A 27,038-nucleotide genomic window follows, 5' to 3' on the forward strand; every position below is an offset into this window, starting at 1 on the left:
ACTTTTAGGAATTTTACAGTAGACAGGAAAGTAATGAAACCTTGAGTTAGAAATAATTAATAAGGGCTTATAGACATGAAAATTATACTTGAGTAATCTCATCTACAGAAATGTACTGAATCGACATGAAAGCATTTGCCTACAGTTTTCTATGTCTAATTGCTTTTTGACTATTTTAAACATTTTTATGGAACTATAACGCCTTTCAGACTTGTCAACTGTGCCATGGAAATTATGATTTTCTGTTAAGAAAAATATTAAAGCAAACTATATTCTTTACCTGGGAATTTTTTTTTATTTTCAATTTGGATATATAAAATATTTGTACATTTCCAAATAGATATACTCTCTTAAATATGCCATCATGAAGAGAAAGTGGGAAAAAGAACAGTAATATATGTGGGAACACATTCTTTCAAAAGATCAACTATAAATGGGTAGGGAGGAGTCTGTGTTGTCAATCTATGGAGTTAGCATGTTGTTTAAAGATATGATGACTTGAAGGAATACAAAGTTAGCATGTTGTTTAAAGATATGATGACTTGTGTTTTGAATAAATGGATTTCAAATTTTTCTGCTATCAATGTTGGAAAGTCAAAGCTACATATATTATAGAAATCACTGACTTTTGCAGAATTGGATTTAAATTAATGAAAGTCACTTAAAGGACATTTGCCTTTAACACTGAGAAAATAAAACCCATCTATCAGCTTACTGTTACGTTTTTTACTTGTGTGAAAATGACAAGCCATCATATCATTCATTTACTACCTTTTTCTTTCTGTTTTGCTTCTGTTTAAACGTGGACATTTATATGAGTTGTTTAAAATGACAATTATGAAAATCCATGGATTTTGGTGAACTATATGATGATGTTTAATTGATTTTTACATAACTTATATGCATTCTGGTGAAAGGTCACAATTTACATTTATACATTTATCTTATTAGATTTAATATTATATGAAAGCAGAAACCCTATTTTTGTACTGCACAAAGACAGCTCAAAGAGTAAAGAATGAAATGACGACTTTTGTTCATTCGAATTACTTTCATTTTCACAGCACAGGGTGAAGGGGATAAAATTGTCATAAGATATTTTATACATTCAGTATATACCAAAAGCCAATTTGGCAAAGTGAAGAATTCCAACAACCTAAGATTGTGTGGCTTAATAAAAAATACCTTTAAATATTAAATTTGTCTTTTTCCTCCTCTGAATTTAGTTTTAGGCTGATTGTGGTAGAGTTACATTTTTTAAAATATGTATTTTATTGATTTTTTACAGAGAGGAAGGGAGAATGATAGAGAGCTAGAAACATCTATGAGAGAGAAACATCAATCAGCTGCCTCCTGCACAACCCCTACTGGGGATGTGCCCACAACCAAGGTACATGCCCTTGACTGGAATCTAACCTGGGATCCTTCAGTTCGCAGGCCGATGCTCTATCCACTGAGCCAAACCAGCCAGGGCTAGAGTTACATTTTAAAAAAATAAACACTTATTGCATGTCTTACTTCGTCAACTGGAGTCCAATGTGAGATTTAATAACATGGAAAACACCAAAAATACAATGATATTGGAAACCACTATCCATTTGAGTTCCTGTTACCTTATCGCCTTCGGAGAAGGTGATTCCATCCATGGCTCTTTTCCAAGTGATCTCTGGAACAGGCTCCCCTTCGGCTTCGCAGATGAGTGTGACTTGGCCATTCTCATACGTAGTTTCATTTTTTAGCTGTATTATGTGAGGCTGTACTGTAAAGAATACATACATTACTCCATCTGTATTGGAGGAAAATGTTTCTATGTAGACCTAAAAGCCATGATGGGCATTTGAGTCCACAGTAGTGTGGTGTGGAATTGTTAACGTTGTAGCAGGCATGGCAGCATGCTTTGCTTTTGAGTGGGGCCAACAGAGTTGCAAGGAACAGGTGAAAAAATTTCCAAAAATAGTTTTCATCAGTGATCATTATAAACTAATTAGAGGCCTGGTGCATGACATTCATGCACTCATGGGTGGGGGGGTCCCTCAGGCCGGCCTGCGCCCTTTGTCAGTCCGGGAGCCCTCGGGAGATGTCCGACTGATGGCTTAGGCCTGCTCTCCCCGGCCTAAGCCACAGTCAGACATTCTTAGGACTGCTGGGCTGGTCATTCTGCTGTTTGGTCAATTTGCATATTACCCTTTTATTATATAGGATTTGAAGTGGGTTAGACACCAACATACACATTATAATTCCTTCCAACATTTTGCCATTTTAAGAGTCACTTTATTATGTATTTTTCTCTTAAACCACAAATTAATATTTTCTCTTTTAAAGCCACATGTGTGTTTAAGAGTGTGTCTGTGTCTGTGTCTGTTTCTGTCTGTGTGTGTGTGGGGGGGTGGCATGGCATCCACTGAGTGAGTGATTATCTCCTAAGCTTTTAAAACAATATCGCCAAAGAGAAAAAAATGATGACTGTATCCTGAATATGTAGTTAGGTATAATTAGCACAATATCTAAAATATTTATTAATAAAGATACAAAAATGCTATTTATTTATATCATCCTAGTTGATTTGTTTTTACCTCAATTTACCTTAACAATATTACTTGGCATTGTAACTATTTCTTTATAATTATGACTTCTTTAAAAAAAAAACATTATGTCCATTAACTTAAATTATCTTAGTATTAAAAATTATGTCCATCCACAAATTTATATAATACCACAGAGTTTCATCTTTGTAAACTCTGCATTATCTGCATTTATTAAACTTTTACTTGTTAAAACATAATGGGATAAAACCCAGCACTTTTTATTGAAGGATAAGTAACAGGTATTTTTAAAACATTTAAGTGCAATTAATCATGGGATATTAATAAGTAGTCCTTAATCTTAGAAAATTAGATTCCTGATATCAGAAATATAGCATACATAATTTTTAACAATTAAGTGTCTATCCCATTGACTTAATACATTTAGTTACATTTCCACTATATATACATTATTTTGTGTCAAACACAATACAATATTTTTCAGTATTACCATACAAAAGTGATTACAACAGTGATGTAGCATATAGAATGTATTATTTTCTATTTGATAACATGAAAATATTAGAAATTTGTTATATCTGTTCTCACTGCCACCCTAATAAATAACAAGTAAATAAACAGTATTTGATATGAACCCCTTGAGGTAGCTTGAGAACATTACTCTCTGGAATGAACTCAGACATCATCATTTCTAAGTAATTAATTTTTTATGCTGAGTCAGATTTATTTAATGTGTTAGGTTTTAAAGAGAAGCGTTTTTTAAAATGAAATACTGCTGAAACAAATTATGGGCTTTCTATACTTTCTAATAAATTTAAGTTTGTTTACTCTTCCCTCTATGTGAACAATTTTCGCCTGACTTGGCTTTGCTGATATCTCATCGCTAAATATTTTTGTGTAGATACATTTTATCATTACCTTCTGAGTACCTTTCCAACACCAAGCTATCCAAAATAATAGCCCTCTATACCCAACAACACCTGGTTTGCCCATTTTCACATTCTTTTTTTAATATTTGTTATTCCAATTTTATTTAATTATTTTAATGTATTTTGGTCTAGTCTTTGTCTGACTCACTCTGCCAGGATATAATGAAAATGTCTTTGGTTCAGAAAATATTTCTATTACGTGATTACAGGATCAGTTGGCAGAGAACGTGTCCACGTGTATTACCATTCAACTCTTGCTCTGTAGCCATAGTCCCTGCATCCGCCTACCACAAACACTGGCCCTTCTTACTCATACAGAGTTCTCCCTCCTTCCTTTCCAGTCTCAGTTGTGAAAGCGTTTTGTTAGCAGTGTTTTCAAAAATGGAGAAAATATACTAAATGTTAGTACTGCATATAATTTTTAGTGTTATGTTTTTTAAAGAGAAGACTCATATTCTAAATATTCACCAGCAAAACTGTTTTTCTTCTTGAAAACATAATGAAAGACAAACAAATAATTTATAAAAGCATACTAGTTCTTGACTCTCTATAAGATTGCCAAGTAAGGTAATATAGCTTTTAGTAATTATGGAAGATATTTATATTATATTTCTTTTTAGTAAAATGAAATGGGAATATTTAATTACAGTTGCATGTCAATGTGGCCTAATTATAGCCTCATAGGTGTCCTCTTTTGAAGTATAATGAAAGTACAGCTGATCCCAACATATTTCATTTAAAGATTTATGAAGAGCAACACATATATCTATATGAGATCCCAGTAGTGTAATTTAAATGAATTTTCTTCAAGCCTCTGTATGAGTCAGCCAATATTTCACAAAAACTTACATGTATAATTTCATGTAATTCTTAAAACAATTATATCTGGTAGCTGCAAGTTTAAAATATATTTTAGAGATGAGAAAACGGAGATTTCATTTTGGAAAGTAAGAGTTCATAAAAGTAACAGAGTAAAATTGACCCAGCCCTCCCTCTAGACATAACAGTTTTAACCACTATCTACACTAATAAAAGAGTAATATGCTAATTAGACCAGGAGACCTTCCGGGAGACCGGCCAGGGAGGGCAGTTGGGGGCCAGGAGGCTGGCAGGGGAGGGCAGTTGGGGGCCAGGAGGCCGGCCGGGGAGGGCAGTTGGAGGCCATGAGGCTGGCTGGGGAGGGCAGTTGAGAGCGATCAGGCTGGCAGGGGGGGGAAGTTGGGGGCTAGCAGGCCAGCAGGCAGAGTGGTTAGGGGCAATAGGGCAGGCAGGCAGGTGAGAGGTTAGGAGCCAGCAGTCCCAGATTGCAAGAGGGATGTCTGACTGCCTGTGGGATCGGGCTAAACTGGTAGTCGGACATCCCCAGAGGGGTCCCAGATTGGAGAGGGTGCAGGCTGGGCTGAGGGACACCAGCCCCTGTGCACAAATTTTGTGCCTTGGGCCACTAGTGCTATAATACTTACCAAAGACTTGTAGGAATGCCTGTTTTTCATCTTCTCCTGCCTTATTTGTGGCCCTGCAGACATAATGGCCTCCATCACTATTGATTATGTTTCTGACAGTGAGTTCTGTATTGCTTCCTTTCAATATGTACTTTTCACTTTCTTCAATGAACTTGCCATTCCTAAAGAAAAGAAAAGAGGTTGATCTTCATAAATCAGGCTTCACAACTCAGGAGACGATCATATTCAACTTTTTAAAAAATATACCTTTATTGATTTCAGAGAGGAAAGGAGAGGGAGAGAGAGATAGAAACATCAATGATGGGAGAGAATCATTGATCTGCTGCCTCTTACATGCCCCACACTGGGGATCAAGCCTGCAACCCAGGCATGTGCCCTGACAGGGAATTGAACCGTGACCTCCTGGTTCATAGGTTGACAATCAATCTATTGATTGCCAGCTGGGCCTCATACTCAACTTCTTGATCTGTAGTTGGTAATAATTTCATAGGTCTTGATAGACAAGGCTATAATCCAATCTAAAGTATACTTCTAGTATCCCAGAAAAACTTAATGTAGTAAAGTTATACTTCAAAATAGTTTAGACTTTATAGACAAGAATAACATTTGAGTTATGTTGAAATATTGATACCAATCTTAGGCAAAACAATACATTGGTTCAATCTATACTTTGATTATTAAACCAAAAAAAAAGTTTATTTGATGATATTAACTCTATATACTTTCTTTTAATTTTGGTAAGTCAACACGAATTTATGAAAACTTTATTCACTAGGCTCCTGAGATACATTTAATAGAATTTCTATGGAAACCTACTTTAAGTTTCAAAGTAAATGCAACTTAAATATGCAACCGATTTATTTTGAAAACATGTACTGCCAATAAAAGGGAAGGATGACATAATTACGTGAAAATGCAGGTAGATAAATTATGCTGAATGTAATGATTTAATTCACTAATGAGTAGAAATCATTTAAAAAATAATTTCCTTCTTAGATTTAAATATTTAACACTTTCCATGTTCTTTTTGGACTGAAGCCATATTCATTCTGCCCTAATGCTAGCCTTGTGGTCCACTAAGACAATGTCTTTCACACTTTTTTTTTATAATAATTTATAGTAAGAAATATTTTAAATATATTTAAATCTGAAACAATTTCTACAATTCCCCTTAATATGCATGATACCTTCTTATAATTGTATATATTTTTTCATTTTATTTATTGTCATCTCGTCTCCCTCTATTTCTTCCAGCTCTCCTTCTACATGTTTCTTATAATGGTGCTTCAGATGATTGAATAGATTTTAATGTCCACTGATGTAAAAAGTTTAGGATCTGTTCTTAGGGGTGGGAAGACTTACTTGTCTGTACAAATATAAATTTAAAAAGAAAAATCTCTAAAAGGATTATAAAAGTATTTCCTCTATTGAAACAGAACATTTATCTGATAAACTAAATGATCTTTCCAGTGAACTTTGGCTTTGCTTTCTAGAAAGCGCTGGCACATATCTTCACACAATCCTTATCCTTCTATAACTCAATAACATCTGCTTGTTCAGTTTCTATGGATATCTCTAAAAATATCATGAAATGTGAAAAAATATCATAAGGGTAGAGTGCAAAAGTAGAGTTTATAAACTACTAATAGCAAATTTATATATAGCACTCTGTACTTTTAACTTAAAAATATTTTTACTAACCCTATATTTACAATTATAAAAAAATGACATTTCAGCATTTTTCTCTAGAATTTCATGTATAAAGAGATGTTTCATTGCAGTTGGTGATACAATCTATTTCTCAATCTATTCAGTGAAAAATATTGATTTGTTTAATACTACCACTACTGATAAAATAATAATACACTAAAAGTTTCAATAACTTGTGGTTAATACAACACTTTGCCTCTATTATTTACCTGTGTGAATTCTCACAAGTAGCCCATAGATGTGTATTTCCCCTCTCTGCCCTCATTCACAGATGGCAACTAAAAATTTTAGTATGATTTCCACATCCCTCAATTCAAACAGTAATATAAGGAGTAGATTAACTTACTTCCAGTGTTCTTCCTGATAAGGAGAGTTATTTCCCTACCTCATGTGAAATATTGTACTAACTGTTTGAAATGTAGCAAATGAATGAGACATGGGCACTTATCATGAAAAATTCATATGACTGACAGTAATAGAGGGTACAATAGATCCCATTAATGAGTTAATAACTCTTTGGGTTTTGTTTTTAGGGAGAATGAGAAGAGATCTATGATAGCAGGGGAGAAGAGAAAAGAAGATGGCTGACATACTCTTTCAAGGGCAGAAAGTCATGATTTGAGCTTTGAAGTGGATGGATCTTAAAGAATTTAGTGGAAGTCAAAGAAACAAACAAATAAACAAAAACATTCTGTTACAGGCAAAAAACAAACTGATGGATGGATTCCCAAAGAGAGGTAGTGGGAATGAATGAAAAGGTGAAGGGACTGAGAAATAACCATGGGAATCTTAAACTCAGCATAGACAATATCAATCATATTGTAATAAGTTATGCAATGCCAAGTGGGTACTTGAATTATCGAGGGGATTACATTGTAAATTATATAACTGTCTAATCACTATGCTGCATACACCTGAAACTAATATAAAATAATGTCAACTGTAATTGAAAAATAAAATTTAAAAAATAAAGGGTAAAAAATGAAATGCAAAAACATGAAGTGTGCAATGTAAAAAATAAATGAATGAAAAAAAGAAACATGCCTTATAGACAGAATGATCAGTACTATGGGTGGACCTTTGACTTGGGTTAAGTCACGGCTGATCTCTAACAATTTAATCTAACCAATGTAAGTGAAAACAAAAGCATAATAGCCTTTCAAATAAAATTCAAAAACAATGCTTTCCTTCCAGACAAAATGAAAAGGCCACAACTCTTTTTTCATGAGCGTGATTAAGGACACAGACCAGAGGGGATGTGGGTGCACGGCCTACCTGTACCAAGAGATGGTGGGCTCAGGAGAGCCAGAGGCCCTGCAGGATAATGTCATCTCCTCTCCTCTCTCTGCCGTGGCATTGAAGGCTTTCTGAGGCATCGTGATTGCTGGTGGCACTGAAAAACGGATGAGCATAGATAAAGAGAGATGAAGAACATTTCAGCAATACCATTGGGACATTTTTACCACCACTTCTGCTGCTGTTTATACTAAGCTATAAAACATTTTTAAGTGTTTTTATTGATTTTTAGAGAGAGAAGAAGGGAGAGTGACAGAGATATAAAACATCAATGAAAGAGGAACATCATCAATTAGCTGCCTCCCACATGGCCCCCACTGGGGATCAAGTCCGCTACCCAGGCATGTGCCCTGACTGGGAATCGAACCAGTGATCTCTTGGTTCCTGGGTTGACACTCAATCGCTGAGCCACACGGGATGGGCCTGAGATTTAAAAATTGATAGTCAATATCTGTACTTATATCAACAGGCTGACTTGATCTCAAATGACTTTAAGATCACAATCTACTTTCTGATGTAGAATAATTAGATAATTCACTCTAATGCCATTATATTACTTTGAATCTATCAAAGTAAACTAAATAATCATATATATATATATAAATATATATATGTATATATAAACATATATATATACATGTACATATACATATACATGTGTATATATATACATATACATATAATATTCTTCACAAAAAGACAGACTATACTTCCCTGACTTACAGCAGTGCTGAGATCTACTTGGTGCATGAATGGATTTCCTATTTGGGTTCTCATCAGTATATGTAATTCTATAAGCAATCATTCACTGCTTCAAGACAGGGCTTTCAAATTAGGTGTCAAACCATAATGTTCTTTCTGATTAACTGCATTTAATTTCTTTAAACAACTATAGACCGTTTTATAAAGAGAAACTGCTCAAGCCATAGAGAGTATGAAATAGATTTTCATGAACAATTCAATTTAAAATTAAGCTTCCCCAATTTCTAACTAATTACATTACAAAAACTGTGTGTGCTGCACATTTCATACTTGTTGAAACTGTTACTGAAATGCACTGTTTGCAATAAACAAATCAATAACATCCATAAGAGAAGCTACATTTCAAAGTACAGCATAAATTATGATTTAATGCACACTTTTATGATTTTCAATTTAATATGACAAGATGATATTCCCCAAATTAGTTATATTAATAGATTTGTTTTTAACATATAACAAAGAGTATGACCAGACTGTCATTTACCAGTGTGATTATAATTAAATGTCCCAAGATGGCATTCAGGTCAGCACTAATGCTGCATTATCGCCATTGATAGTGGGAAGAGAAGCTGATATGTTTCTTAGTAATTAATCACAATAAATCAAGTTTCTCCCCTTATGAATTCAGGTACAAGGGGCATAATCTGACATGCTGTCTCTAAAGTAACACAATAATTACTAGTGTTAGAATGAACTTTTTTTTTACATATTAACTCTGCATTTTAAGTACATTGAAATTTAACATTCTGTATCCCATTTTCCCTCTCTTGTAATTATGAAAAAATAACATTTTAATCAAAATGCACTGCTTTTCATTTGATTATTATAAAGGTAGTTATAAGAACACTATGCCTGTTCTTTATTACAACAATGAGATTTTAACCCATTAGAGAACTATAATGAAAATAAACATTTTAATAGAAATTATCTGTACAGGAAAGTATTTGTGAACATAGAAACACTTCCAAATGGAGAGTCACATGCCCCGGTGGTTGTCCTGTTACTGTTACTAACCTAAAAAAGTTATTTATTTTTATCACAATTTTCTTTTCTATAAAAGGCACTGCATATGCTGGAGGATATGTAAGAACTGACCAATATTGACATTTATGTTTTATGATACATTGACTTTGCTAGTGCAAAGTATAGAACAGATTAGCAGAACAATATCAATATTGTATATTTACACAGAACTTTGAAGAATAATTCTAGAACTCTTCTGAAGAGTAATAGCATTTAAATTTGCAGAGATGTTCACTAGTCCAAATGTCCTGGAAGTTTTCTAGCCACTGTTTTAGACTATAAAGTAGTTTTTTTGTATATTTACCTAGTTATAAATATGCTATGGAGTTGGATTAAATAACTTTAAATAGAATTACCATTATATAGCATTCACATTTATTTTTCTATCATAAGTCCCACATCTCCTCTATTTTAACTTTTTAAAAAATACTTTTTTTTGCATTTTTTTACTACATCTGAAACTTCTATCTATAACAATAAAAGCATAATATGCAAATTGACCGAACAGCCTTCCAGACAACCTTCTGGACGACCTTCCGGATGAAGCTGAGGCTGCAGCCACGGGATCGAGGCAGCTGCCCCAGCTGCAAGGGAGGAATCGAGGCAGCTGCCCTGGCCATGAGGGAGGGATCGAGGCAGCCACTGCAGCTGTGAAGGCCTACTCTTGCATGAATTTTGTGCATTGGGCCTCTAGTATCTCTCTCTCTCTCTCTCTCTCTCTCTCTCTCTCTCTATATATATATATATATATATATATATATATATACAGTATATATTATATACATATAATATACTAGTATATACATGTATGTAAATATATATATTTTTTATTTCATAGAGGAAGAGAGAGGGAGAGATAGATACATCAATGATGAGAGGGAAATGACTGATCCGCTGCTTCCTGAACACCTTACACTGGAAATCGAGCCTAAAACCCGGGCATGTGCCCTGACTGGGAATTGAACTGTGACCTCCTGGTTCACAGGTTGATGGTCAGCCACCGAGAACACCAGCCAGGCTTAAACATCCTGTTTTAAGAAAGTTACAAGGATTTATATTCTGTGTCGATGGAGTAGTCAATGATTTCTAGAAAATGTCTGTTTTCATTCTTTAGCTTCAAGAAACGTGAGGTTGTGCAGGGAAGGAAAGTGGCTCCAAAACACTCACTTCCATGGAGACTGGCCCACCTTCATGTTATAATTTGCCACATTGTTTGAGTTTGGAAGTTGTAGGAAGGTATGAATACAAAGGGAAAGCATAAAAGAGTGGAGGTGATGGAACGATTCTGTACACTGATTGTTCTAGTGGTGAAAGAAACCTATACATACATTGAAACTTACAGAACTATATAGTGAATTTTACTGTATGTAATTTGAATACAAACTTATGCATCCTTTTAAAAATTATATCCTGTAAGATATTTTTTTAATTCTAATTGTTTTATAACAATTATATAACAGATTCAATTAGCTGATTCACTGTATCAGTTCACAAGTCCTGGAGAAATCGGTTACTGATGGTTCTAAAGCAGGAAAATCTCAACAATTTCCCTATCTGAGGTACTGCTTGTTTCTACTCCAGATCATCAAAGCCCTTCCCTTTCTTTAACTCATTGCTCTGATCTGCCCACTGTATTCTGAAAATCCTTTGACTTCTTGTTGCTTTTTTTTATCTATCATGAACTGCAGATCCCACTGCTTCTATATTCTTCATGTTTCTGAGATACCTAGAATGTTGGCTGTGTTTTAGTTAGTTGCCTTAGTTCTTTCAAATTAGCTTTGTAATACCCTGTTGTCAATCCAGCATCAAAACTGGAGTATATTTAAGTTAACAAAAATAAATGTATTAATGGCAAAACAAAATGTGTGGACAGCATAAGTGTCATTTTCTAAAGGTTTTGCCAGCTGCCAATGGCAAAGTGGGAGGAGAAAGCTCGCCTGTGTATGGATAGTTCAAACTGTGTTAGAGAGCAGCCTTCACAAAAACCCCATTTGTCCTTCTTTCTGTCCTATCTCTGCCTTTCCAGGATAATCGTGTGGCACAAGTGATAGCACTTAAAAGCCTTTAGCCTTTTAACTCTTGCTCTTTCCAGCTATGAGCCCTGGGTTACCTCCTACTGCCATGTCTACTGTGTGGTCCTCTGTGTTCTTTGTTTCTTGGGTGCAATAGCAACTTCTCTTTGCTATATAATAACTTACATATATATCTCTCTAGATATATAAATTATATATATATATGTGTGTATATACATATATATATTATATATATATGTGTGTATATATATATATATATACATATATATATATATGTATAGACACACACACACACACACACACATATATATACTAGTAACCCTGTGCACAAATCCGTGCGCCAGTAGCTCGCCAGTAGCTCGCTGCCACCATCCAGTAGCTCTCCGCCCACTGCCCTGCCCTCCTGTAGCTCCCCCTTCATAGCTTGCTGCTGTGCCCCCTCCTGTAGCTCTCCGCCTCCCACTTGTAGCTCACTGCCCCACCCTCCTGCTGATCCAATAATGGTCGGTTGTTATGCTTCATGGCATAATGACCATTTGCATATTACATCTTTATTATATAAGATAATTTCAGTTTCTGTAAAACTGAAATTATTTTGAAGTCAGTACAGTATGGGACACTAAAATATTTTGGTGTCAGAATTTAGGTATAAGGATGCAATATCATATTGAGCAAAACATATTGCTAGGGCACAGTATTCAAGTGCTCAAAATAATGTTTATAATTTTGTTCACTATATTGAAATATATAAGAATGTCAGCTTCCAGCCAAGATGTAGAAACAACTCAAAATGTTTACACATTGCATAAAGTAACTGTTTTCAAGATGTTGTCCATCAGTCAACAAAACGATTCAACCGTGATCTCTGAAATATGAGAGGAAGTGAGGTAAGTCCTCTTACTGGCCCAGGCTGCTGTCTAGAGAGAGTTTCTAAGCTGCAGTACAGAGAGGAGGAGCCCAGTTGGGATCTGGAAGTCTGAGGAGCCAGGGCAGGTGGTCTGGGAAGCCAGGTGTCTGGCTGTGTTTCACAGGACAGAGTGCCAGACCGGAGAGGTGCACAAGGAGGACTTCCTGAGATTTGCAGTGAGTTCCCTCGAGTTCTTCCGATGAGTACTGAGGAGTGCAACCATGAGTGGAAACTACTAAGGCCAATTAGAAGGAATAATTTCCAAAGCTCAAGGAGAGCAAAGAACAGTTCCTATTCCCACGGCCAGAATAATAACTTTAAAATACCTCATAATGCATGTCAAATAGAGTAATCAGAAATACTTTACCGAAGAAGTGGGGCAAAATAAGCTCTGGAGTATTCTCCCCACCTAACGAAGCTTAAAGGAATAAACGAAAGGATTAAACTGTTTCCAAGGAACTTATCTGCATTCCTGGACAAAGGCCCAAAATATTTAAAGAAAAACAAAAATATTCAGCACATTACAGAGGGAAAATCCACACCTGGCACCCAGATAAAAATGATTAAATATGCAAAGAAGGAAGAAATATGAGACACGATGATGTATATATACAATCAACCAACACTGACCCAGAAAAGACCAAGATGGTTCATTAGTGGACAAGAACAGTAAAGCAGTTATTAAAATGGCATTCCATATGTTCAAGAATCTAAAAGAAAAACTGATCATGTTAGAGATTTAGAAGATATTTTTAGAAATCAAATTTCTACATATTAAAACTACAGTGTCTGAAATCAAAAGTACATGAGATAGAATTAACAGTAGAACATACATTGCAGAAGTAAAGATTATTAACTCAAACTTATATCAACAGAGACTATCCAAAAATTAATACATGAAGAAAAAATAGGTAAAGGGGAATAAACAGAACAGAGATCAGTAGAAAAAGTTCAAGTAGCCAAATAACTGAAATTGGAGTCCTAAAAAATTGTAAGTCATAAACAATATTTGAAGAGCTAATGTCTAAAACATTTTCAGATGTTGACACATTTGTCAACAAAACACAAATACAAGAATAATGATGAAAATCACAATGAGGTATATTGTATTCAAATTGCTTAAAATAAGTGATAAAGAGAAAATCTTCAAAAATCTGGCAGGATCGGGTGGGTGGCACCATTTGCGTGCAGAGGCACACAATCAGGATGAGAACAAACTTTTGATCTAAAATAATTAGGCCTAAGATCAAGGCTCAGGATTTTTTAAGATACTGAAAGAGGGGAAAACACTGTCAACTCAGAATTCTATACTGAGCAAAATTTCATTTCAAATATGAAGGTGAAATCCTTTCTCAGACATGAAGTGGGTGAAGTTAATCATCCTTAGCAAACGTGCACTGTAAGAAACGCTAAAGGAAGTCATTTGGGCATTTGGGAACTGATACCAGATGGAAATCTGGATACACAAAGTGAAACTGTCTTTATTCACAGGTGACATAAATATCTAGGTAGAGAAACCTATGAAAGCTAACAACAAAAGGTACTGTGCCTAATAATTTAATTTACTAATGTTAAAATGCCTGAAAAGTAACTAGAATTGGATTAGTAGATTGGTAATGTAAGGGGAGAAATGTCCTCAAGAGAATAGTAAAATAATTTGGGTTATTTAACCTAAAAAGAAAAAAAAAATTATTATTATTATCAAATAAAATAGTCTTTGTGATTGCGGTAATGACACTTTTGTACAAAATAATTAGAACTGAAGAAATCATTCCAAAAGTTATTCACTGCTTTCTGAATACAAAACTCCAAAATATTCCTTGAAGCGATAAAATATTACTTTTGTCCTTGAAGCATCAATGGTGTAGTTAATGAGATAATTTCATACATAAATGGCTAATTTCAAGTCAGTGTGGAAGTTACACTGACAGAGAGATTACAGACATGGAGTCTGATTACAGCTCAGCTGGAAAAGTTCTAAAATATCTCTGGGGATACTTGAATGTCTGTTAATTGACTTTTAGCAAAGACAAAGACTTTGGAATTTATGATGGATCGGAAACTGTCCTACTATCCTCAACGTCATTTTCTGCACTGATCATTTGCATTTGGATTCACCAATTTGTGAAGCCGACTTTGATTACTTAAAGGCCCCTTCCCCAATCCTTCAGCTCCCCAAGGGTTTCTTTGAGATTTCTCACTCAGATCTCAGTGGTTTACACTGAAGACACAGCACTACCCTTGTTTGTGGATGGGGCCCTGAGGAATCTTGCACACACAATTGTCTCTGGAAGGCCTGATGCTCATCTGCATTCTTTTGCTCTTACTGCACCATATACTTTCCTTTGGAATAAAGTCTTTCCATGTGCATATTCTGTGTAATCTGGTGATTCCTTTCAAATACCTAACTTTTAAAAAATTTACAGAGATGTGCCCAATGCGGTGAGATCTCATGGAGAAAATCATGTAATAAGGCAGATGAATTTTTTTTAAAACGTGCTAGAAATAAGGGTTGAACAAAATTTTTCAGTGCACACTCTTTCACCCTATTACAATTAATATTTTAGAAGGATTGCACACTCTTTCCTCCCAGTAAAACTAAGTGTACCTGCATAAAGGGGAAAACCATACTGTACTTGAAAACATAATCTATTGCAGGGAACTAATTTTACTTACAATTGGGAACTTACTTAATTTGTACCTAACTAAAATCAAATTCTATCTGCTTCTTAACTAGTTTCCCTGTTAAAAATACAAATGGTACAGACTGGTGAATTTTAGAGGGAAGGGGGGGAAGGGGGCAGGAGAAGAGATTAACCAAAGAGTTCATTTGCATATATGCATAGCCCATGGACACAGACATTAGTGTCATAGGCCTGGAAGGGGGCAGAATTGGGATGGAAGGGGTCAATGGGGGGGGAAAAAGGGACATCTGTAATACTTTAAACAATAAAGATAAATTTAAAAAAGACACATGTTCTGGATACCTACACTTTTATTAAAAGCCATTAAATATTATGCAAACAAAGAAGGAAGGCAATGCCTGCCCATATGGCTCAGTGGTTGAGTATCAAACAATGAATCAGGAGGTCATGGTTCGATTCCCAGTCAGGGCACATTCCTGGGTTTCAGGCTTGATCCCTAGTAGGGAGCCTGCAGCCAATCAATGATTCTCTCACATCATTGATGTTTCTATCTCTCCCTCCCTCTCCTATCCTCTCTGAAATCAATAAAAATATATTTAAAAAAAATGGAAGGCAAGAGATAACTGGTCATAAGTAACTTGCAATGAGAATGAAATACTGACATTGCTTTCTAAATTATCCCTTAATGCAAAACTTATGAATGTCGCTACAAATTAAATTACACACAAATTATGCTGAGTGCCATTCATGTCCACAAATGTCAGATGGTACCTTGAAGGTAGCTTTTACTTTACTGATTGCTTCTATGAAATGAAAAAAAAAAAAAGAGTACATTATTGAGGTATCTTGTGGCCCTTTATAGACTTCTTGAGTTTTTGTTATAAATGATAGGATTCCCTTCTGTACATATCAACCAATTGTTAGAGGGGGAAAAATATACACAAAAAAACAAAAACAAAGCAAGACCGATCTCCACATGCCTATCAGGAGACTGCCATCTAGGGAACAGATGAGTTCAGTTGGGGGACCTGTTGCAAATCATGGTAAAATTCTGCCTTCTTTTTATTCAGGAATTAAAAGGAGTATGTTGTGAAGTGAATACACGCTTTTCTACAGGCTTTCAAGTTGGACATCATGCCACTTTACGTGTACTGAGGAAATTCTAGGCAAAGGAGAAATACAGATCGAATAAAGGTAAGAAACTATATTAACTATTCACACCAATTTTTAATCTAGAGGAGAAAGGCAAGAAAAATGTGCCTAGATCTTTGTAAGTGATCTATCTATCAAATTTTCTATTATCTGAAAATTTCTAAATTATTGGTTGGATAAGAGTTAAGGGAAAAACAACAACATATTTTAGTCCTCTGTATTCCCAGACTGCTAATCTTTGAAATTTAATGGTATTAATAGGGAGAAAAGCACTTAATAAAATTTAAAAATGAATATTATTTTTATAAGTTACAAATTCCCTCATACTTTGCAGTCATTAAACTGACTTAAAATACCTCTCTGCCTAGTTGTCAATTATATTATTGATATACAAGAGGCTAGTTCACTTTACATTTGTACATAGGCTTCATAGGAAAATTCTGACTTTATATTTTATATAAAAACAAAATTATTTCTCCTAGTTTCCTTAACTTTAATAAATGGCTAGAAATAGGTGAGAATACAAAATCACTGTCTGACTGTCACTGCAGTAGCAAAGTGCACTTTCCAATCAGGTACCTACTTGCACAAATATCTCTGGCCATTGTCATTACTGTTGATTTTAATGTTCAAAGGAAGATTAAAGACACAATTGCTTTAAAATTATATGACTAGTTGTTTTCATCCACTCTCAATTGATGCTGGCTCCATTATCCCAAGTTTGAATTGGCAGTTAGTGGATCATTCTTTACAAATTTACAAAAGATTCAGAAAATAATGAATTATTATACCTTACAAACATATTTTATAAAAATATTTCTATTGGCTATATTTTAAATTTAAAAGTTATTTCCAGATCTTTAATTGATATGAACATCTTCTGAACAGCTTTGGAGAGATTCTATTGAACTAACGGCTAGGAACCTGATGTGGGGAGGCTGGGTATAGGTTAAAACAAGAGAAATGACTTGATCCTCTTTTATAGAACGTACCATGGTTTGTGTATAAGTGTGTCTGTTTGTGTGTGTGTAATATAATGAGTAAAAATACACTGGAATTTATAAAACAGATGGCTAGTTATAAGATATGTATAATACTACTAAAGTATGTTATAACATAAAATGCGTTAATAAAATAAAAAGAGAAGTTTAGACATTTTTAAAACACACCTTAAAATCCAAAAAAGGAGCATGCATAACCATATGAAAATATGAAAAAATATTTGAGAACTTTTGATGTAAAAGTACATCAAAATTTGCTAGATGAGGAATGCTAGGTGATTAGAAATAAAACATTAAAGTCATGTGGCAAGGTTCCACTCAAATTTTCAACCAGATGTACCTGTGAATTTACCCGTATCCTCACACATTTTATTTTTTACTCATATCCTCCATCCTCATGTTCAAAAGCAAGAGCTACTTCTCAAAGCTTGATTGCAGCCAGAGTGTATATTGTGTTTGCTTACATGCTATTGGCCAGAGCAAGTCACATCATCAACTGGGTGAGAGGCATGCTCCTCCCACAGGTAGCAGCATACTTCATCTGGCAATGAGCAGTGATGTAGGAGGAGAGATACATATTTGTGAAAAACTATGCACAGGCATTGAGAAATATAGTAAGCCACAGAGGGTATTTAAAAAACTGAACACTTAGTTTGCTGGTGCTGTAGAAGTTAGCAAGGATATCTTTCAAGTAATTATTGAAAAAAATGGAGTACATATTAGAATAAAGAAAAGGTGAAGGAAAGTTTGCAAAGAGCAAACAGTAGGAGAAAGAGCAGAGCATCTTCCAGGGCCAGGGTTTGGCAAAGAAATAGTAAATATGAAGAAACAGTGAAGTGATGGAGCATTCGGTCAGACTTCAGTCTACTTGAGGGAGAAGGGGAGTCACCAAAAAGTTCCCTCATATAGTCCAAATCACTTAGGATAAAAATCAGTTGCAATTCTAGTAGCTCACTTTTTTACTACTTTATTTTTTAATTATTATTATAATTAATTGTATTGGGGTGACATTTGTTAATACCATTTTTTAATTATTATTATAATTAATTGTATTGGGGTGACATTTGTTAATACCATTATATAGGTTTCAAGTGAACAATACTACGATGCATCATATGTGTACTGCATTATGTGCCCACCACCCAAAGTCAAACCTTCTGTTACAAAATGAGGGCTCAGCAAATATCAGCAGCTATTATTAGTTAAATAGGTCATGTATGTACTCTGTAAACCTAAATGAAACTTTGTTTTACATTATAACAATTATGTGCAATTAGACGTAGAATATAATATGCCATACTGTTGTTTATATTGTCAATCTTGAGAAGATTTTTCCCATTAATCATGTAATATAGAATAATATTGTCCCATTTTTAGAAAAACGATCAGATGCAATAAGAGAGAAGACTTGCAATGTAAGTTGGGAAGAAGGGCATAGAATGAGTCAAATTGTGTAACAAGAAAAATAAGGTAATGTGGATAAAGGTATTGCTTTTGCAATATTGTTATTTTTGCAGCCTCATACTTTTCAGTGGAACATCTTCAAGAGTTTGTGCAAGAAAGAAAAGTACAGGAATCCGATTAAAGAGATCTCAAGATTTAAAAGGAGCCAGTTAGCAGGAGAGTCAATAAAATTGGAGCGGAATAATTTTCTGCCGAAGTAAAGGCAGCATGTGAGTAAAGCACACATGTCTGGGGGCACCAGTCAATGCAGTCCCTTGGCAGGGTCCAACTGCTTCACCCAGAAGAGGAATAAATCGATGGTTGATTTTATTAAAACTGTTATTTTGAAAAAAAGAGGTTCTGGGAATTCTAAGGCATGAGAGCTTGTGATTATACAGGGAAAATGAGACTAATTAGAACTGGAGATGAAGCGATGTTCAAGCAGAGGTCAGATGAGGTTCTCCTCTAGTTGATTCTGTTGGAGGAAACTGGGATGTGGAAGGAGAATGTTTTGCTTTGGGGAGGGTCAGGGTGTCAAAGACAAAAAGAACGTAACCTACATGTTTGATCTGAGTGACTTTAGAGAACACAGTCCAGTGTTTATCTCATGTGAACACTGAAATAATAAAAAATAAACCTGTAGAATTAACTAACTCCAGATTGAACGGAGACCAGGGAAGGCTTGATGATTCAAACTTTGTTAATGGATGGACTCATACCCTACTAACCCTTCCTTCAAAATAAATGTAATCATAAATACACAAATACAGGTAATCTATGGAAACAGATTAGAACATGTTACAAATGTATTAAAATAGAAATTATAATCGCAGAATGGATACAAGTGGTTAACATGCTATGTCTACCAAATGATATTTCCTTCTTAATGTCAGGCTCAAGTTAATGTTTTAGTGTAAAAAAGATGTTCATAATTTAATTTTTACATACATGTGTACCATATTAGTAGCAAATGTTTACATATCTTAAACTTAGCACTTAAAAAAACTATATATATATATATACACTGAGTGGCCAGATTATTATGATCTCTGAACGCATACTAATCTGGCCACTCAGTGTATTTGTATCTCAAATGGGTACCAAAAGTGTAATAGACTTTGGCTGGAGATCAACCACCTCTTTGCCCTGAGCTTTCCAACAGCCAGTGCAAAGGGGAAAACTGATCAGGTGCATGATTTACAGTATCTTTGATATCAAATAAATAAGGAACTCAAGAGAAGTACACTGAGTGGCCAGATTATTATGCACTCAGAGATCATACTCAGTGTATATATACATATAAACTAATATCATAACCCCCGTTTTTATAAGAGAATATTGAGCGCAAGGATTTGCCCATGACATAATACACTTATATATGCCACCTTCAATTCTTTTGAAAAAAAAAAAAAAAATAGACAAGAATTAATAAATAACAACAATAATTAAGGCAATAATAAACGAATTGACTAGCTACTGTAAGTCAGTTCTGTTTATTATCCTATATAATAAAAGTGTAATATGAAAATCAACCAAACAGCGGAAAGACCACCTGGACGACCATCCGGATGACCATCTGGGACCATGCTATGACACCCACTGGTGCCAGGCCAGCCAAGGCAGGTGCGATGCAATTGGTTGGGGGCCCGGCCATTGCCCCATGATTGCCCCACTGAAGGAGGCCCAGGCTACTGTCTGGTAAGGCTATCAATTGGGGGGCTTCACGATCGCCCAAAAGAGGGAGGCCCAGGCCACCGACCAGCAGGCTGCAGCGGGCGGGCAGGGCCTCCCTCTGCAAGGGAAGCCTAGGTCCTGGGTGCCTGCCGGTGGCTGGAGGGAAGCTCGGGTCCCAGGTGCCAGAGGGAAGTCATGCCAGCAGCCGGGGGAAGGAAGGCCTACTCTTGCACGAATTTTGTGCATCAGACCTTTAGTATATAATAAAAAGAAAGAGATGAAAGGTCCTTATAGATATAGATACAGATACACCACTCCATATTTAAACCTATCTTCATGCACTGAACTATTCCTGTTTATATTGAAAGTCAAAACCATTATAGTCTGAGGTACTCTTAATAAATAGTCTTTCCAAGGCTGCATGCCTAAAAACAGCCCGAAAAGCTAGATCTCCTCTGAAGGCTGGTGCTTTGGTTCCCCATAGGATCATGTGCAGTTCCTACCAGCCTGCTTGTATTCCATTTCCAATACCACATGCACCATTCCATTCCATTACTATTCACAAAGCCCATCCTATCTAATAAAAGAGTAATATGCAAATTGACCATCACTCCAACACACAAGATGGCTGCCCCCATGTGGACAAAGATGGCTGCCCCCATGTGGACACAAGATGGCCACCACAAGATGGCTGACAGGGGAGGGCAGCTGGGAGAGACCAGGCCTGCAAAGGAGGGCAGTTGGGGGCAATCAGGCCTGCAGGGGAATGCAGTTGGGAGGGACCAGGCCTGCAGGGGAGGGCAGTTGGGAGGGACCAGGCCTGCAGGGGAGGGCAGTTGGGGGGACCAGGCCTGCAGGGGAGGGCAGTTGGGGGGACCAGGCCGGCAAGGGAGGGCAGTTAGTGGTGACTAAGGCCTGCAGGGGAGGGCAGTTGGGGGAGCCAGGCTGGCAAGGGAGGGCAATTAGGGGTGACTGGGCCAGCAGGGGAGGGCACATGGGGGTGACCAGGCCGGCAAGGGAGGGCAGTTAGGGGCAACCAGTCTGGCAGGGGAGGGCAATTAGGGGTGACCAGGCGGTAGGGGTGACCAGGCGGCAGGGGAGGGCAGTTTGGGGCAATCAGGCTGGCAGGAGAGCAGTTAGGCATCGATCAGGCTGGCAGGCAGAAGTGGTTAGGCTCAATCAGGCAGGCAGGCGAGTGGTTGGGAGCCATCAGTCCTGGATTGTGAGAGGGATGTCCGACTGCCCGTTTAGGCCCGATCCCCCCCCCCAACCCCCGCGCCATAAAGATACTATATGTCAATATAGTCTCAGTCTTTCCTTCAAAATAGTATCTCTTTTCACCCTGCTTGTGTTATATTGTATAAGAAAGCAAAACAATAACAAATGGTCATGAGATTTTATATGCAATACTCAAATTTAATGCTCCCAACATAAAAGTGACCCAGGATTATGAAAACTTTATCAAAAGGTCAGAGTAGAGGTCAAGTTCAGATTGGGGCAACAGTGGGGACTTCTCCCGGTGTTTAGGACAGTGTATGGGGCACTCTGACCCTCCAAAACAATGGGAGTTGAATGCTACACAAAGATAAATGAAATGTGTGAGTTAGCCTAGGGAAAAAAGCTGGCATTTATTTTTCTTTTATCTTTTTTTATTTTGTCTCTTGACCTTTTTTCTGAAAACCATCAGAGTGAGTAGGAAATGATTAGCAGTGGTGTAACAACATATATTGTCATGCTACGTAATAAATGAGTAGCTATAGATCAGCAGGTGACCAGATTATACTCCAAAATTCTGTAAGATCTTCCATTACTAAAGCAAATGCTTTCCCATAGAAACACATTTTCTATTAAAATTATTTTTAGTAACAATTTATCTGAAAATAAACTTTTGGTTCATGAATTACTATTGCCCAACAACTATGTAAAAGTTAAGGCAAATGAGGCCAGTCATATCCAACCATAATCTTAATCATCACCATCCTCTTTCACTGGATCTCTTTATTTTTTTCTCTCCTCTCAGCTACACCTATATTTACCTCCTAGTGTTTTCTTTCTTTAAAAAAAAATATGTATTTTATTGATTTCAGAGAGGAAGGGAGAGGAAGAAAGAGATAGAAACATCATTGATGAGAGAGAATCATTGATCAGCTTCCTCCTGCAGACCTCATATTGGGGATTGAGCCTGAAACCCAGGCATGGGCCCTGAAAGGGAATCAAACCATGAGCTCCTGATTCATTGTTCAATGCTCAACCACTGAGCCATGCTGGCTGGGTCTCTCTAGTGCTTTCTTTGCCCTTAGAGAAGTGGTCCCCAGTCAAGCCTGAAAACTTACCAAAGAATATTCTCTGAAGAATAAAAATTTGCCTCACCTAATTCAGAGTAGTCAAAAAGATCTGAAATATGTATTTTTGTACTACTTAATGGCCCCCAAAAGGCAGATATCACTTAGTTTCTGTGTCCGTGTGTGTGTGTGTGTGTGTGTGTGTGTGTCTTTGTGTTGTGTATTTTTGTGGTGAGGGTTGGGCAGTAGAGTTTAACAATACCTGTGAGGATGCAATAAAAATGTTTATGTCTGTCTGTAAGCTGATTGAGCAGCCGGGCTTCTCAGCATGGCCAGTAGCTGTCCCTAGAGGGAGCACTACAGTGTGTCATGGAGGAAGCTGCAATGCCTTTAATAATGACCTAGGTTCTCAAGTCACACACACCATCACTTCCACTTTATTCTGTTCATTAGCAGTGAGTTACTGAATCCAGCTCAATCTTGAGGAAGGGACTTAGAGCTCACCTCTTGAAGGAAGGAGTATTAAATAATTTGTGGGCATATTGTATTATTTTATACTAGAGGCCTGGAGCATGGCATTCGTGCACTTAGGGGGGAGGGGTCCCCTCAGCCCAGGAGGAGTAGGCCTAAGCCACCAGTCGGACTTCCTTAACGCTGCCATGGAGGTGGCAGAGGCTCCTGCCACAACCGCTGCACTCGCCAGCCTTTAGCCCAGTTTGTGGCTGAGAGGTGCTCCCCCTGTGGGAGCGCACTGACCACCAGGGGGCAGCTCCTGCATTGAGCATCTGCTCCCTGGTGGTCAGTTCGCATCATAGCGACCAGTTGTTCTGCTGTTTGGTTGATTTGCATATTACCCTTTTATTATATAGGATATTTACTAGAGGCCCAGTGCACGAATTTTTGCACTGGTGGGGGTCCCTCGGCCTCGCCTGCACCCTCTCACAATCCGGGACCCCCTCAGGGGATGTTGGAGAGCCGGTTTTCAGCCCAGTCCCCGCAGGCGAGGCCAAGGACCCCCACTGGTGCACGAATCTGTGCACTGGGCCTCTAGTTTAATTATAGAGAAGGATAAAAAATGGCAGTGAGTCAATATTTTCTTTCTCTTTGAGCATAATATTGTGGCTAAACTACCTTGGTTCCAGGAAAGGACAGACCAAGTAACTCTTTTAGTTCTGTATGAAAATTCTAGGGTTCTCACTTTCTTCAAGAAACCAGAGAGATAACTCAGGGAGGAGGAGGGGGAAGATATGGAAGGAGATTCACTTATTTTCCCCTGTCTCTTCCTTAATCCTTAGGAAGTAGCTAACTCTTTAACTCATATCTTGTCTATCATAAAAATAATAGTTTATATTATTCTTATAGAACACTGCTATTATAATTATTATTTACTTGGTATTTTAAAGCAGAAGAAAAACATAAAAGTGCGTTTATGTAGTGTTACTACAAGTATTGCCATATGGCTGAGCCACAGGTTGCTCATGGCTGAAAGCTTAGGGAGATGGGACTGGACCATAAAAAACTTCCTATGTCAAGAAAAGTGGCTTTGATTTTGTCTTGAAGATAATGGTAAACACATGCAAATTTAAGGGTTGAAAGGTTTGATGGAGAAGAAGTTGGAATTGTGAGACCAAGAGTAGAGAAAACAATTTGTATCAATTCAAGGGAAAAAAATGGAAAAGGCAGAGCTGTTGAAAGGCATGATTACGGAGACAAGAGTATATTTGAGATGTGAAAGAAATACAATGGCCATGCCTTGATAAGAGATTAGATTTCAAGTATTATAACATAAATATATCTGTTGTTCTCAGAGAATGTCACAGTAATGCAGACAGGGAATATAACAGGAGAAACCAATTCTGGATGAAGGGGATGCCATCATAATGTCAGAAATTTAGTTTTTAAGGTCCATTAATACTTGAAAGGGTAAGCTTATAGATTCAGTTATTCAATTTGAGAAAGCCTGCAAAGACTTTCAAATGGATTAGTATAAGCAACGGCAACAAGTATTTCATGTGATATCAAAATAAAATAAAGTAAGATGTTTCATTTGGAATTCTTTCAACAACTACAGTGTCAGCAACGGCAACTATTTTCTCAGAGACCGTTTAGGAGAGGGGTGATGATGTTCAATAAGTCGTGGATCCTGTCCTTGAGGATATAATACATATACCAGATGCTATCATTGAGGTGAGGACATTTCCTCCAGGCATAAAAGTTTATTAGAGAATTCTTGAGCACTGAGTTTACATGGTAGCCTTTTGTAATAAACATATTGCTAAAACAAAGCAATACAATATGTACCAATTATTCTCTGCTTACCATTAACAATCACGATGATATCGCGGAAGTCGATTTCACCCCTAGCCTCCACTCTTCCTTCACATCTATATATACCTTCATCACTTTTATTGATGTTGAGAATCTGCAGATTATTGTTGGCTAACAGAGCGAACCGATCTGGAAAGTAAGCAAAGGGAGGAAATTATATCAGTAATTGAAGGCAGAGTCCAGTGCTCCAAATTGCTAAGAGTTAAAAATATGGCACTTGTCTGACACTATCGAACATTTCATCAACAAACAAATTCAAATTTGAAAGTAAAATGTAATTTTGTGACTTCAATTTTTTCCACTCCACACTGCCTTGTTACACCTTTCCTCTAAAATACAGTCAAGATTTTATTTCCACATAAAATGGTTAGGCTATTATTTTCCCCTTGGTACTTTGAATGCAGAAACGATCCACAAAAGAACAATGTGGGCAGATTAGATATTGCAAACATGAAAACGTTTTGACTGCAAATACTGTATGAAGCAACCTGGGTATGGAAAACGGTTAGAAAATTGATTGAATATTCTTCCTCACACAATAATTAAAGGAATAATTTTGCAGACCCTGAGGAGGCAGCTAAATGATACAATAATATTCAAGTCACATAGAGGACATGTCAAATGGTCATATCTTGAATTTACTTGAAGGATATTTTTTTTCTAAATGCAAGATAATCCATTTTAGGACTGAATAGATTAGACTTCATTAATATTATTTTAAGGTTCCTTTATATGTGTATTATGTGCACATGCATTCATGTAAAAATAGGCTATTATAGAGCATGCATTAGTGATTGCTTAAAATAATCTGGCTATCCTTAGCAGCATCTCAGCCTGACAGTACTTCCCATATCTGGCTTCAGTTTTTAATCATCACAATTTTGTTGCAGTGTGAAGACCTCGCCCCTTCTTATCAATTTAAGAGTGTTATGATATCTAGTCCTACTTTGAAACATGTAAGAGTAATAACCTAAATTTCATTAGTTAATGAATATATAGATAGCATTAACATCATCCATTTGCTGGTACTATAATTGAGATACCTTGGTGAATAAGAGAGATACATTCCAACATCATGGGGCCTTTTGGTAAAGTAGACATGCTATTATTTTAAGGTGTGCACCTCTATGATATTGCCTGTTAAATTGTTAAAGGTTACTTTTTTGGAGCTATGACAATGGTGACTGATCTTCCCCTTCCTGATGGCTTGATTAGGAAATTAGGGAAAACATGGAAGCCACGTGAGAAAAGGGTAAAGTAATGCATCCAATCAGGAATCAGCCCTGGATGGGATTCCTGAATGGATGCATTACTTACTGAATGTACCCCTGATGCCACTTGGACTTAGCATGAGTGAGAAATAAACAGCTATAGTATTAAGCAATTTAGCATTTAACTCAGATTTGGGGTTCATTTGCCATAGCAACTCCTTAATGCAAGAAAAGAAGTTTGGGATATAATTACAAATAGGGCAGTGATCAGACTATAGGAGATCACTGAAACAGGTACATAAGAAGTAATTTATATAATACAGAAATGGTTCAGAGGCTCCCTCAGAGAAAAACAATATTGATTATAAAGACACAATGTTTTCAGGCCAGGAGAAAAAATAATGTTTATTTCTTATGTTGACTCCAGGAAGAGAGTAAAAAGCATTTATGCAGATGTTTTCTCCTGGTGAATATTCTCATCAAAAGAAATATTAGAGAGAAAAAAAAGTCAATCTGCAAGAAATTTTAAAGAATTACTTACAATAAGTCCTGGAGTAACTTAGAACTCCTAAAAATTCATAATGTTTGAAAGTCAACAAACAGATCCTTGATTCAAGCATGTGGCTGGATATTAAA

The 27,038-nt window shown here is 36.5% G+C and overlaps 1 protein-coding gene across 1 annotated transcript in view; it reads right to left on the reverse strand.

The window, feature by feature from the left end:
- NCAM2 (neural cell adhesion molecule 2) overlaps positions 1-27,038 on the reverse strand; it is a 196,084-nt gene that overhangs the window by 116,433 nt on the left and 52,613 nt on the right. The window contains exons 6-9 of the mRNA XM_054712874.1: positions 25,183-25,320; positions 7,921-8,038; positions 4,936-5,096; positions 1,614-1,759 (exon numbers count right to left, since the gene is read on the reverse strand). Of these exons, the coding sequence (XP_054568849.1) occupies positions 1,614-1,759; positions 4,936-5,096; positions 7,921-8,038; positions 25,183-25,320 (563 nt within the window). The remainder of the gene's footprint in view (positions 1-1,613; positions 1,760-4,935; positions 5,097-7,920; positions 8,039-25,182; positions 25,321-27,038) is intronic.

Source organism: Eptesicus fuscus, chromosome 3 (assembly GCF_027574615.1).
Source record: "Eptesicus fuscus isolate TK198812 chromosome 3, DD_ASM_mEF_20220401, whole genome shotgun sequence".
Taxonomy (NCBI): Eukaryota; Metazoa; Chordata; class Mammalia; order Chiroptera; family Vespertilionidae; genus Eptesicus; species Eptesicus fuscus.